General features: G+C 37.7%; 1 protein-coding gene across 10 annotated transcripts in view; it reads right to left on the bottom strand.

Moving 5' to 3' along the window:
• Positions 1 to 8244: 8244 nt before the first annotated feature.
• Positions 8245 to 13616, bottom strand: part of TMEM45A (transmembrane protein 45A) — a 55053-nt gene continuing 49681 nt past the window's right edge. For 4 of the 10 annotated variants that reach the window (XM_090276086.1, XM_090276080.1, XM_090276084.1 and 1 more), the window contains 2 exons: positions 13395 to 13540; positions 11543 to 11784 (listed from right to left, as the gene is read on the bottom strand). In XM_090276086.1, coding sequence (XP_090132212.1) covers positions 11634 to 11784; positions 13395 to 13540 — 297 coding nt within the window. In that variant the 3' untranslated portion in view covers positions 11543 to 11633. Of the gene's footprint in view, positions 8761 to 11541; positions 11785 to 13394; positions 13541 to 13616 lie in introns of those variants that run through there. The other 6 variants (XM_090276077.1, XM_090276078.1, XM_090276079.1 and 3 more) reach the window with 3 other exon arrangements.

Genomic DNA, 13616 nt, shown 5'->3' on the forward strand with positions numbered 1-13616 from the left:
AGGCTCTGGTTGTTACCAGGAAGCCCTAAGGAACTGGATTTAACTTTTGAAGCTAAGAAAAGCCCATGAGAAAAAAGGCCTGACACCTTGGTTGGTTGTGCGGTTCATGGCAGTTTTTCCAGGGAAGGAACGAAGGTTGCTTTCCTGAAAAATGGCTAGAAGGAACCTCAAGGCACAATGAAAAATCCAAAGGACTTGGGAAAAGCAAGTGTTTACAGGCAAGGCTGAATGGCAGGTGTGTGGCTCAGCTTCTGTGCCCTAATGGGCAAACTAAAAGTCAACATGAAGGTTCCTTGCGTAAGTTCCAGCATAGTAGACTTAAAGATCATATGTGATCAATCACTGCTCTTGTTGTTTTTATGCAAATGAACAGGCTAAATTAAAACTGGACTTAATGCAGCCCTTTACTGACAAGGAGGGTGATCTTAAGGAGAAAAATCATGACTTAAGGAAAATTGCAATGCTCAGTGCAGCTAACTGTCTATAAAGTTTGTTTTTCATTTGAAAGTTAAACCAAGTCTGTGACATTATCAAGGATGCTTTATTTATAGGCAAGAAGAATGTCAAATGCCTTGCAACTGGATGTCTTCCCAATAAGACAGTCTCTCCGATTTGGAGACTGGTTTGTGAATTGTGTTGTGTGAATTAACATGTGTGTTCTTTCTGTTTTCATAGGGCATAAGCTTATGATCTCATTACCTGAGTAATTGTACTTATAGGCCTCACTTAAGAAGCCCATCTGCAGTGCCTCCTCCTAAGACTCGACGGTTTGGCTGAACTAAGTGGTTGGATTGGTAAAGTATGGGGTAGTCTGTGAGCTTCACTTTAAAAACTTATTTCTCTTTTCTGTCCTAATGACTTGGACAAAAAGGGCCTAAAGGTCTGAGAGGGGGGAAAAACCTAAAATATTTCCCTCAGCCCTAGCTAAGTATAGTGAGCAAAAGAATTTTGGACAGGTGTGACATGCCCTGCACACCTTCCTCCAAAGAAGCCATTTCTTTTCCTAATGTGGGACATTGAAAAATTAATCTCTGTCTTTTGTCATCTAGTGGTTGTGGGTTAAATTATGCCTTTTAACCCTGTTGCCAAATCTGTTGCCTCCAGAATATGACAAGGATGTCAATTTGTCCAACAGTGCCAGCCCTTGGAAACCAAGAATGCCGCTGCCCGGGGACAGCCAACTGACCTGGACTCTGCAAAATCCTTCCCCATAAGGGAGGGCCACACTCCCCTCCACCCCCACTCTTATTAGAAATTCCTAGACCCAAGGGTAGGTAGGACGACGACCATGTTCAGCTTGAAGCAGCTAGAAGAGCACGAGACCTTCGCCCATTGTCCTCTTATAAAATAAAAGGTCTTAAGTCTAAGGAGGGGAATTATACAGGGGCTTCAGACATTCCTTATAAGAAAAGAAAAAAAACTGGGAATTAGGCTAATTCCTCCCAAGTATACTGCACTACATTGAAAAAAAAAAAAGGGTAAGGCAAAAATAAGTACAGTGCCATAAAATTTTCTATCATTTTGAATGTAGTGCTTTCTTTGTTGGTCATTTCCTTAATTGCTATTAATCTTTGACTAGTTTTCAAAGCTGTAAAAACTTATTTTAGTCAGTTCCTAGTTGTTAATTTAATGTTTCCATAAGGGTCTGGAAATTTGTTTTCCATCATCTTGCTAACATTCCATTTGCTCTTATTAATCACTGAATCTACAATGCATGGCACATAGCAAGTGCTTAACAAATGTCTGCTAAATTAAATTGTAAGTGTTTGCTTTAGGTTTGTGAGATATGTTGCTGGTATTTTAATAGAAATTGCATTGAATCTATGAATTGCTTTAAATAATGTGGACATTTTGGAAATGTTAATTCTTCCCATCCGTGGATGTGGTGTATGCTTCCATTTATTTGTGTCTTTCTTAATTTCTTTCTTCAGGGTTGTGTAGCTTTCCGAGTGCAGGTCTTTTGCCTCTTTGGTTAAGTTTATCCCTGAATACTGTTGTTTTTCTTGTTGCTATAGTAAATGGAATTTTTTTTCTGGTTTCTATCTCTAATGTTTTGTTGGTATATAGAAACGCTTTTAATTTCTGAATATTAACTTTGTGCCCTGCTGTTTTGTCAAATTCATTTATTAGGTCAAGTAGTTTTTTTGTAAAGTCTGTAAGGTTTTCTATGTATACTATCGTGTCTTCTGCAAGTGGTAACAGTTTTGTCTTCCTTACCAATTTGAATGTCTTTAATTTCTTCCTGTCTAATTGCTGTAGTTAGAACTTCCAACACTGTTTAAAAAAAAAAAGGAAAAAAGTAGACATCCTTATCTTGTTCCTAATCTCAGAAGGAATGTTTTCAGTTTTTGTCCATTGAGTAGAATGTTGGCTTCAGGTTTCTCATATATAGCCTTAATTATGTTAAGGTATGCTCCCTCTATTCCCATTTTGCTAAATTTTCATCATAAATGGGTGTTGTACTTTATCAAATGCTTTTTCTGCATCTATTAATATGATCATGTAATTTTCATCATTCATTTTGTTTAGGTGATGTATTATATTTATTGATTTTGCGAATATTAAACCATCCTTGTGTCCCTGGGATGAATCCCACTTGATCGTAGTGTATAATCTTTTTGATGTATTGCTGGATCCTGTTTGCCAATATTTTGTTCAGAATTTTAGCATCTATGTTCATTAGCGATATTGGCCTGTAGTTTTCTTTCTTTGTTATGTCTTGACCTGGTTTTGAAATTAAGGTAATACTGGCTTCATAGAAAAAGTTTGGAATTTTTCCCTTTTCTTGAATTTTTGGAATAGTTTGAGAAGGGTAGAAGTTAGTTCTTCCCTAAATATTTTGTAAAATTCGCCTGTAAAGCCATCCGGTCCAGGGCTTTTGTGTGCCGGGAAATTTTTGATTACTGTTTCAATTTCCTTCTTTGTTATTGGTCTGTTAAGACTTTCTACTTCTTAATTCTGTTTTGGAAAATTATATGTTTCTAGAAATTTGTCCATTTCATCTAGGTTGTCAAGTTTCTTGCCATATAATTGTTTATAGTAATTTCTTACAATTTTTTGTATTTCTGTGTTATCGGTCATAATATCTCCTCTTTTGTTTCTAATTTTGTTTATTTGGATTCTTTTTTTCTTTATAAGCCTAGAACCAGCCCCTGCTTTTGTTAATCTTTTAAGTTGTTTGTTTAGTCTCAGTGTCATTTAATTCTGCTCTAACCTTAATAATTTCCTTCCTTCTGCTTGCTCTGGGCTTTGTTTATTACTGTTTTTCTAGTTTTTGTAGCTGTGGGGTTAAATTTTTGTGTGGAGTTCTTCTATCCTCTTTGGGTAGGCCTGTATTGCTATGGACTTTCCTCTCAAAACTGCTTTTGCTGTGTCCCTTTTAGTTTTGGGATGTTGTATACTCATTGTCATTTGTTTCTGAAAACTTAATTTCTTCCTTGCAGCTCCCGAAAGCTAGCATTATAAATACCCAACTCCTTATCCTTGCTACTAAGCCCCTCCTGAAAACGAGGGTTTAAAAACCCTACTTATAGTCCCTAGACGTCCCTAATAGGTTTAGTCCAGGGACTAGAGGGGGGATTATGTAGGGGCACCAAATATTCCCTGTAAAAAGTTTCAATATGTAAGTATGTAAGGGCTTTAAATGTTCTTTGTAAGAAGTAGCAAGGACTTGCTAAAAGGCCTTGGAAAAAGGAATGTAAGAAGGAGTGTTATAGCAATTAGTGATTTACAAGCTAAAAGGACTTCAGCCTCTATCACCTCCCATTTGCTTGCTTGTGTCTGGTTTATAACATTTGTGAAGGTTGTGCTTTGCAGAATGTCTAGCCCTTTGAAAATAAATTGCCTCACAGGGAGTTCGTCCCTGGCTGAAGAGCTATGCAGCCGTCGAAGATAACCTTTAGCCTTGCGAATTTCTGTTCCTGTTACTGCCAAGACATTCCTGCAGTCCTGCCCAGCCCCCTCTTCCTAAGGCTGTTTCCCGCCAAAGAAGAAACAAAGAGACTGCACCAGTATAAAAGCCCAGCGTTTAGACTCCATTGTAGGTTGGAGCATGTTAGAGACCTGCTCAGGGTCTGCCCAACTCCTGGCCAATATTAAAAATCCTTTGCTTAACTTTATACACCGCTTCAGAGTGTTCAATCTCGCCTATGTAGCCGTAACAATAGCAGCTCTACCTAATACATAAAAACAAACACAGGGAGGCTGACAAAATGAGAAGACAGAGAAACATGACCCAAATAAAAGAACAGAACAAAATTATAAAGAAAGAACTAAACAAAATGGAGACAAGTAATCAATCAGATGCAGATTTCAAAACTCAGGTTATAAGGATGCTCAATGAACTTAGTGAAAACCTCAACAGCATAAAAAAGATCCAATCAGAAAGAAGTATACATTGATTGAAATAAAGAACAATTTACAAGGAATCAACAGTAGAGTGAATGAAGCCAAGAATCAAATCAGTGATTTGAAAGAGAAGGGAGCAAAACACCAGCAGTCAGAACCACAACAAGAAGAAAAAATCTAGAAAACCAGTGAAAGTTCAAGGACCCTCTGGGACAACTTCAAGAGATTCAACATTTGCATCATAGAAGTGCCAAAAGGAGAAAAAAAAAGAGCACGAAATTGGAAATCTATTTGAAAAAATAATGAAAGAAAACTTCCCTAATTTGGTGAAGGAAATAGACATGCAGGTCCAGTAAGCACAGAGTCTCAAACAAGGTGGATGCAACAAAGCCCACACCAAGACACATCATAAGTAAAATGCTAAAGTTTAAAGATAAAGAGAGAATCTTAAAAGCAGCAAGAGAAAGTGGTTTGTTACCTACAAGGGAGCTCCCATAATACTGTCAGTCAATTTCTCAACAGAGACTTTGCAAGCCATAGGGGATTGGCAAGAATTATTCAAAGTGATGAAAGGCAAGGACCTACAACAAAGATTATTCTACCCAGCAAAGCTATCATTCAGAATGGAAGGGCACATAAAAAGCTTCCCAAACAAGAAAAAATTAAAGGAATTTATCATCACAAAACCATTATTATATAAAGTGTTAAAGGGACTTATTTAAGAAAAAAGATCAAAACTATGAACAATAAAGTGGCAATAAATACATATCTCTCAAAAATTGAATCTTAAAAACTAAGCAAACAAGAACAGATAACAGAATCATGGATACGGAGTGCATTTTGATGGCTGTCAGATCAAAGGGGGTTTGTGGGAGTGGATGAAGAGGTGAGAGAATTAAGAAGACAAATTGGTAGTTATGGAATAGCCATTGAGATGTAAAGTACAGTAGAGGAAATGGAGAAGTCAAAGAACTTATGCACATGATCCATAGACATGAACAAAGGAGTAGGGATTGCCTGAAGGAGAGAGGAGTGCTAGGTGGAGGGAAGAGGGTAAAAAAATTGGGACAAATGTAATAGCATAATCAAGAAAATATAATTTAAAATGACATTATTTCACCCTCCTTATAAAAATATAATATATTATCATAAGCATAAAAATAATTTAAATTAAAAATAGAATGATAATATTCACAAATTGAACTTAAAACTATAAAAAAGAATTAAGTTTTTTTCATTTTTACCAGAAATCCAGTCATTCTATGTCTCTCCAGGCTTAAAGCAAAAATCTTCCTTTATTGCCATTTATTTAGGGGAAATTCTTCTCTATTATTTCATGCTTGTCCTCTATTCTCTCAGTTTTCTCCATCTGGAATTCACATTAATCAGAATATAGAATTTCTGGATCTGTTCTCTATATGTAAGAAGTTTTATACTTTTTAGCTCTTGACTTCTTGTATTTTGGGAGAATTGCTCACTTTTCAGCTTTTATTTTCATTGTTCTTATGGTCCCTAGTGACTTATACACTACTTTATTTATCCACATCCAAGATACAATCAATATAGCCTTGACTAGCAGCCCTATAGTTATGAAAGGATGACAAGGAGTACATCAAGATGGTCATGACCCAACCTCCCATTTCAGCAATGAGCTGGAAGTTAGTGCACTCAGAGGCTGTAGTTTCCCAGGCAAAGGAGACAGGAGATTGCAGACATCACTGAGGAGTTGCTATCACATCAACAGCCAATGCTGATTTTGCACTGAGTTACTTACAGAGCTTCTTTACTTTGAAACACAATAAAACACAGTCAAATGAAGCATGGGATACCCACAAATGTGGGGTTGGGAAAAAGCTCAGGAATTGAGACCCCAGATTTTGGGAAGAGTTGAGATAAAATACAAATAAAAGTAAGGGAAGGCACCCTCCCCCAATCTCTTCCTTTGTGAAGACCTCCATAAAATTACAATAATGATGTTCAAATTTATTGCCGATATCAGGGACTAGAGGCAGAAAGCCCTAGACTGTAGACATAGACCTGAACCAAAAGTTCTTTCCCTGAGAACTCACTGGGTTGCCTCTCACTCATATTCTCTCTGTGCAGAGAATAGAGGAATGGACATTCCTCCTCTCTTATAAAGACTGTGGGAATATTTGCATAAATCAGTTTTCAGAATTCCAGCCTTAACCTGGTTCATAATTATTCCTAGAGTTTCTGCTCAGTCCTAGATACCAGTAATGCCATTTTCATGTAACTGCAGCTGATGGCTCACTCTTTCCTCTCTCTCTCTCTCCTTTATTTTTAAATTACAGTTGATGTACAGTATTATATGTTTCAGGTGTACAACCCCATGATTAAACATATATATAACTTATGAAGTGGTCACTCCAATAAATCTAATACCCATCTGACACCATAAACAGTTATTACAATATTATTTACTATATTCCCTGTGTTGTACTTTACATTCCCATGACTATTCTGCAACTACCAATTTGTACTGCTAATTCCCTTCATCTTTTTGATGACTCACTCTTTTGAAACACAAAGTTGCCAAAGTCATAGAAACTTGCTAGACTAGAAAAGAGCCCTGAAATACAGGACACACAGAGACAGGTGGCCATGATCACCTGAGGACCATGGCATGTGGGCATTTCATATGCCGAAATGCAGCAAGTTTTATTGCATTGTCCAAGATCTACCTGTAGATACCCACATCAATTGTTTTCAATCCTTACATGAAAAAAAAATGAATGAGTCTGAAAACTGGTTGTTAGAAAAGCTAATGTGTATAGAAGAAATACCAAGTGTCTGAAGTTATTTACTCACTCAATAACCTTTATGTCTTTAGTTCTTTCATTAACACACTCAGTGAGCTATAGTAGATGATCATCCTCTCTATTGTATTGTTTAGACCTGCCCAAATGCTTTCCTGGGAAACAAAAACAGTACATCTTTCTAGTCATCACTTTTACAAACTAAAATTTTAAGCAGAAAGAAACATTTGCTAGTTGTACAAGAAAAAGGGAAAATAAAAAATGACTGAGTCAAATTGACCTAAAAAAAAAAGGATGTGTCCAGTTCTTTGGCCTAAACAATCCACTCACCTCCCTCGTCAGTGTCACTGTGATTACACCAGACTGGGGCAGCATCCTGGATTTGTCAGTGCCTCTGGAATGCCAGGGAGTTAATTGCCCACATTTCACCTCCAGCTGCCCACAAGGCTGCCTCTTCTCTTTCATATTTGAGTCACCCCTCAAGGATTCCTGGTCTTCCTTACCTTTTCTGTCATGTCAGACACTGGCCTTTTTGACTAATATTGTACAAAATTAGCTATGTCCATGCTTCAACTTTGTCTCAGCAACTCTAGATTTACAACCTGTGACATTCAGAAAGGGCTCACAGTTCATCCAATTCCATTCCCTTACTCTAGAGAGAAGGACATGGTAATTGCTCAAGCCCTTGAGGCTGGTTAAGGGGAGAACCAGAATTAGAGACAAGATTTCTTGACTTAACTGGGGTCTATTTAGCCCAAAGACTATGCAAGGACTCTGACTTTTTACCCACATTTTCCATAAAAGGTTATTCCTTGTTTTAACCCCTCAACTATTTCAGCAGAGGGGATGGTATGGTGGCCACACTATGCTACTTACAACTTTTTACTCTATATAACTCTCCTTTCCCAGACTCTTATGGCTTTGCAACCATATATTCTAGGGATCATCCCTTGTCTCTTCTCTCAAAGAGCGCATAACTCAGGATGACTCCAGCTCACTTTTCCCGGAGGAGAGCTCAGGTGTTACAAAAAGAGAAGTCTCACAAGTAAAGAAATTTCACTGTCACAGAGCCTTTTCTTCATGATGTAAAGGTGAGGTGCAGGTGAATAACAAAAACAGATTTGAGGTATCTGAACCAAGGTTCATGCATTCATTTATTTCTCATCTCAGCAACAAGATAAACAAGTGTAATTCCATGTTTAATGAGTTACAAATGGTAGTAAGCCCAGGAACCTTGAGCATATCTATAAGGCAAATAAAATAAATGCTTCTCATAGAATAAGCATCAAACTTTAGACGATGTGGGAAGAGTCACTCCAGGCCCTAAATGCCAAGACTGAGGTGCAAAATGAACTTACCATCCAAAGTATTTTCAAACCTAAAATACAACATTTAAATTCAAATACTTTAACAAAATTCAAAATATAACCAGTACACCAAGAATCATCCTTAGCCAAACAAAAGATCAAGAAACAAAACCATGAACAAAAACAATGCAAAAAAAGAAAAAGTTCATCCAGAAAGACTTGATGCCCATCAAAATCACATCTCTTCTTCTGATTCTTGTTCTCGTTCAACATTTTTCAGGAGTCCAACTTCTGAGGGGAAGATCCTATTAAGTCGAGATTTAACCAACCTGAGGAGAATGAAAGGCATCTCATGTTATGGTGTTTAAGATTAAAAACCGAGAGCAATACATATGTATAGTACAACAAACTCCAAATTATTTGTGCAAATGGGAGAGGCACCCCAAAAGAGAAAATCATTTTTGTTTGGTTTTGGCCATATCTGAAAATTTTGGTGGATTAAAGCACGGTATAATAAGTAAACAGATGCAATGTCGATTTTGAATGCATAACTTTTTATTTTCTAAAATAAAGAAGAGAATCTCTGGGCTGTAGGAAGCCCAGGTGGAACCTAGCTCAGCCAAGCTTTACCAAGTCTGCACCTAGCTGTGTAAGCAGGAGCCCTCATCTGAAAGGAAGTGCATAAAGGCATCTCCTTCCACATGTCAAATCTGGACTATATTGCGGCCACTACCCTCACCTTCAGCGAGGTGCTTTTGTTCAGGCCACAGGCTGCTCCACTGCATGTGATGGTCCTCAATGAATTAAGAAGTTAGAAGTGCACTCCACCCTTGTGACTATTTTCATTGATTAAGATAATCTGCTTAATTGGGGGAAGCAGCGATTATAATTTTTGACATTGGAAGATGCTTAGCTTTTGAGCAGCAGAAACTCAGCAGGTCCTCCCCTTTTCTGACATAATAAGAACTAGAAAAAGTTTTTCTGTGCATGATTATTTGTAAAGACATTGTACTGTGACCATATCAATACAACACCTTTAATTCTAGAAATACACAGGAACATGCAAACAAACTTGATAAACTAAAACATCAAAATCATTCTCATTTTATGAAAAACTTCATCAGCCTATCTGCATGTTTACCCTTATTTTCTGCCTTTATTCTTCTGACACTGAAGGTCTGACCTGCCCCTATCAATATGCATTGTCTTTACTTGTGCTTTGAATCCCACTAGAATATAAACTTCATAAGAGCAGAGACCATCTTATTTACCATCCTAACCCCAACCAGAGTCTAAAATAATGTCTGGCACAAAATAGTGGCTCAATGCAGAGTTGACAAATCAATGGCCTTTGGAGCAATCTGCCAGGAGTTCATATTACTCACCTATTCATAGATAATTTATAATGCTTCAGTCACTTTCAACTCAGCACTAACTTCTCCAATACACAACAACTGAATAGTATTCAGTAATATCTGTTGACTCATCAAGAGCCAAGAAAAACTCAAAATCATTTGCCTTGATTATTAATTGGCAATTTTGATGTTGTTTTCAATGTCCTTAATTCTTCAAGGCATTGTTCTCATGAAAGGCCAACAGTCTTAATTTAAACTCTGGGGCAGCATTTGTGTCACTTTTTTAAATCCACATAGTTATTTTCATATTGTACACTTCAATAAGTGCTAAATGAAATGAATTAATTATTTAAGTCATTCATTAGATTCATTCCAGGTAACTTTTGTGGAAAATGAAACAAAGACATGACTACTTGTTACAAATTAATTGTTAACACAGACCATAGTGATTTCTCCTGTTTCCCCTTCCTCCTCTCTGGATTGTATCTGCTGTTGCTAAGAGCCACGAAGATGAGGAATGTTCAGATACTTTAAACAGGCTTTGTCTGCACCCTGTAGCTCCAGGTAATGGCCACTGGGTACAGACTGAGAGATGGAGTAAGACAAGGAAGTACAAATAATTTCTAGATCCCGGAATGAGGCAAATCCAGGGAAATAAGGTCAAGGTGTGTCTGGGCTTTTGTTCCCATATGTTCTGCTCAATTAATATGAGAAAAAGCAGAGCTGAGACTCTGGGTGCACTTCCAGATTTGATCTGGAAATCAAACTTCCAGAAGGCAAACTATCATATGCATGAAATTTGTCATCTCTATTCTCTTCTTTGAAATGGCTCGCATGAGTTATTGCTTGGAAAACCAATCTGAAGATGGGAATACTTCTCAACCCATAGAGAGGGCTTCTGAAATAATTCCGTGCAGCAGAGGCATTTAAATATGAAATACGGTAAAACATGTAATATCTCCAAACAGACAGGTTTCTCCTATGAAATGTCACAATAAAGACTGTAGGCATGAGACTGGATGAATCAATTTTTGAACCATTATCCCAGAAAACTGGGAATTACAGCTTCACTTTTCAGATATATTGGGAGTAGTAGCTCCATAACTCCATTCTGCTTCCATGCTGATCTTTGTGCTATGTCAAACAAATCCTGACACAACATCTTGAAAATTCATCACCTGTCACTGAGTCATACTACAGTCAAACCCTGACAAAGAGATTTTCAAAGCTCCTTATGATTACAGGATGGAATTAGCCTGCTATGTGACTTCACTGCACACCAGTACTGAACCTTCATGATATTTTTAAGCGATTGCTTAAGTTCGTATCAAAATATATCAGAACATGAGCTTCTGATCTTATATTTTCAAGAGCAATATAAGAACAAAACTGAAAAGCATATAAAACACAATTTCCAAACAAATGAAGCCTACATTCCAGTAACTCTGAAACAGATCTATTAAAATAGATTAAGTGTTCATTGAGTACTTACTATATGTCCGACAGTGTGCCAAGTACTGTGAGCAATACGAAAAGGGTCTTTTCCTCAAGACAACACAACCTAGCTAACAGATAAGACTAACATGAGCTAAGCACAGACATTACAAGATAGGTCACTGTTGTTAAAATGTGTGGTAGAGACTAAAATGCTATAAAAACTCATGAGGAGAGATAAGCAAGGGCTAGAATAATGACAGAAGTTTGTGTAGACAAGATAAGCATTTAATTTGGATATGCCAGGTAGAGGAAACTATATAGTCAAAAGGTTAAAGGGAGGGGACTAGAGGCTGAAAAAATAAACATGGCATTTCTGTTTTTTAGAGAACTTTAAGTGGATATGAGAGTCATTAGGGGTCTGAAGGTTTTTGAAACAGGAAAAGACAGTAGTCTTCTTTTGGCTCTGGGAAGGAGCTGACATGCGGTAGAGTGGCTCCCTGAATGTTGGCATTGATCTTGGAGGCTGCCCAGCCCCTAAGGAGATGAGGCCCAGATGTCAGCCTAGAACAACAGAGGAAGAAGCCAAGTTTCATTCAAAGCAGAGCCAGCCTTAACAATCACCTCATGCACATGCTTGGGGGGGGGGGGGGTGTACAATGGCACAGGACTAATAGAAATTAATCAATGAGAAGATTAAATTTCCCAGCACCCAAAGCACTTAAGACAGCTAGAAAGAGGCAACTACAGATCAAAGTGGGCTGACCCAAAGACTAGCCGGACATCTGGGAGCCATTTTCTTAACGGTTTCCTTACTCAGAGAACCAGCACCAAAGGTGCTTCAGAAGCTCAAAGCACGGAGCAGGAGAGATGACATGGGGCACAAGTCTAGAGAAAAAAGTAGAAAACTAGTTTTGGCCGAGGCTGAGACCCCACTGGGCCAAAAGCAGCTCCTGCATTTTAAGAATCTAGAGAACCTGCTAGATGTGTACTGTCCAATATGGTGGTCACTATGAATATGGATATTTAAATTAATTAAAATTAATGTGGTCCTAGGAACATGGCAACATGCTCAATAAGCACATGTAACTCATGACTACCATAACAAAGACTGCAGATAAGAACATTTCAATCACTGCTGAGATCTGAAGGATTAGGTATGGGAGGCTGCATGCCTAGTAGTTAGGATCAGCCAGGCCAATCCACTGTGCTTTGGCATTAGCTACCTTAGAGAGAGGACCTATGTTCACTCTGTTCTATTACTTCTCGTCCTTCAAACTGCAGCTTAATTCTCAATTGTGAGGAAGCATCCTGAGTTCCAAAAGTGCTTTGTTCTTCTAGTATTTCCACTTACTGCATTGTATTTAAATTATCTGTCTCTCCCCATAGGGTCTATATTTGTGCATTTTTCAAACAGGAGAAAAAATAGAAGAATAAGAATAAGCAGAATAACAAAAGAACAAGAAAAACAACAAAAATAACTTCCATCGAGCTCTTATTATGGCCTGAGCACTTTAAATACATGATCTTATTAAGGTACTATTATTATCCCCATTTTGCCAACAACAAAACTGAGACTTAATGTGGTTAAATAATCTGCCTGAAGTCATACAGCAGAGGAATATGTGTTCTTATCAGTCAGCTCTGTTGTTCCTCACTCATTATGTAACCTGGGTTATCAGGGTCCTTGTAAAAACATGTACTGTTCAACAAGATCTTACTTTTAGAAATCAGAATAAATGTCAAGTTAGGCAGGTACTCAAATTCAGTGAGAGACAAACCTGTTGGTCAAAAAAATGACACAAAGCTTGGGAAGTGCTGTAACTGATGTACACATGGGCAGACGGAGGGCTCACTCACTACAGGTGTAGGGTGGACCATTTATAAAAGGAAAGAGAGTGTGCAAAGGCATGGATGCACAGCAGAGTGTGTTGAAGGGTGATTCATAGATCAGAGGCACAGCAGAGACACTGCTGAGCTATCCTAACTTTAAGCCAGAATTTATTCTTTCTACTGGAAACTTCTGGGTTTGCAGGTCATTTTCTGCTATATTACCCTGTCTTGTGGAAGACTAAAAATGAAATTTCTCTTTGAATATTAAGTTCAATATTATCAAGCCTTGTTGATCATACACCAAGGAACAGAACTTCCATGAACAAAAGTCACTAACTTACCAGGTGACAAAAGCATAAATCATTCCAATGATGATAAAGGTGAATGCATAATGCCAACAAATGCATATGGTGAGAAACATAATGTTGTCATGATCCATTAGATCCCATGCAGGACCTCCACTGGGGGGATAAAGGACAAAACCAATCTGCAATTTAAAACAAAAAACACACATTAAATAATCAGCCACTTTTCAAAATGCTAGGTTCCAAGGTGAATGGTAA

Source organism: Furipterus horrens, unplaced genomic scaffold (genome assembly GCF_987537825.1).
Source record: "Furipterus horrens unplaced genomic scaffold, mFurHor1.1.pri manual_scaffold_1, whole genome shotgun sequence".
NCBI lineage: Eukaryota > Metazoa > Chordata > Mammalia > Chiroptera > Furipteridae > Furipterus > Furipterus horrens.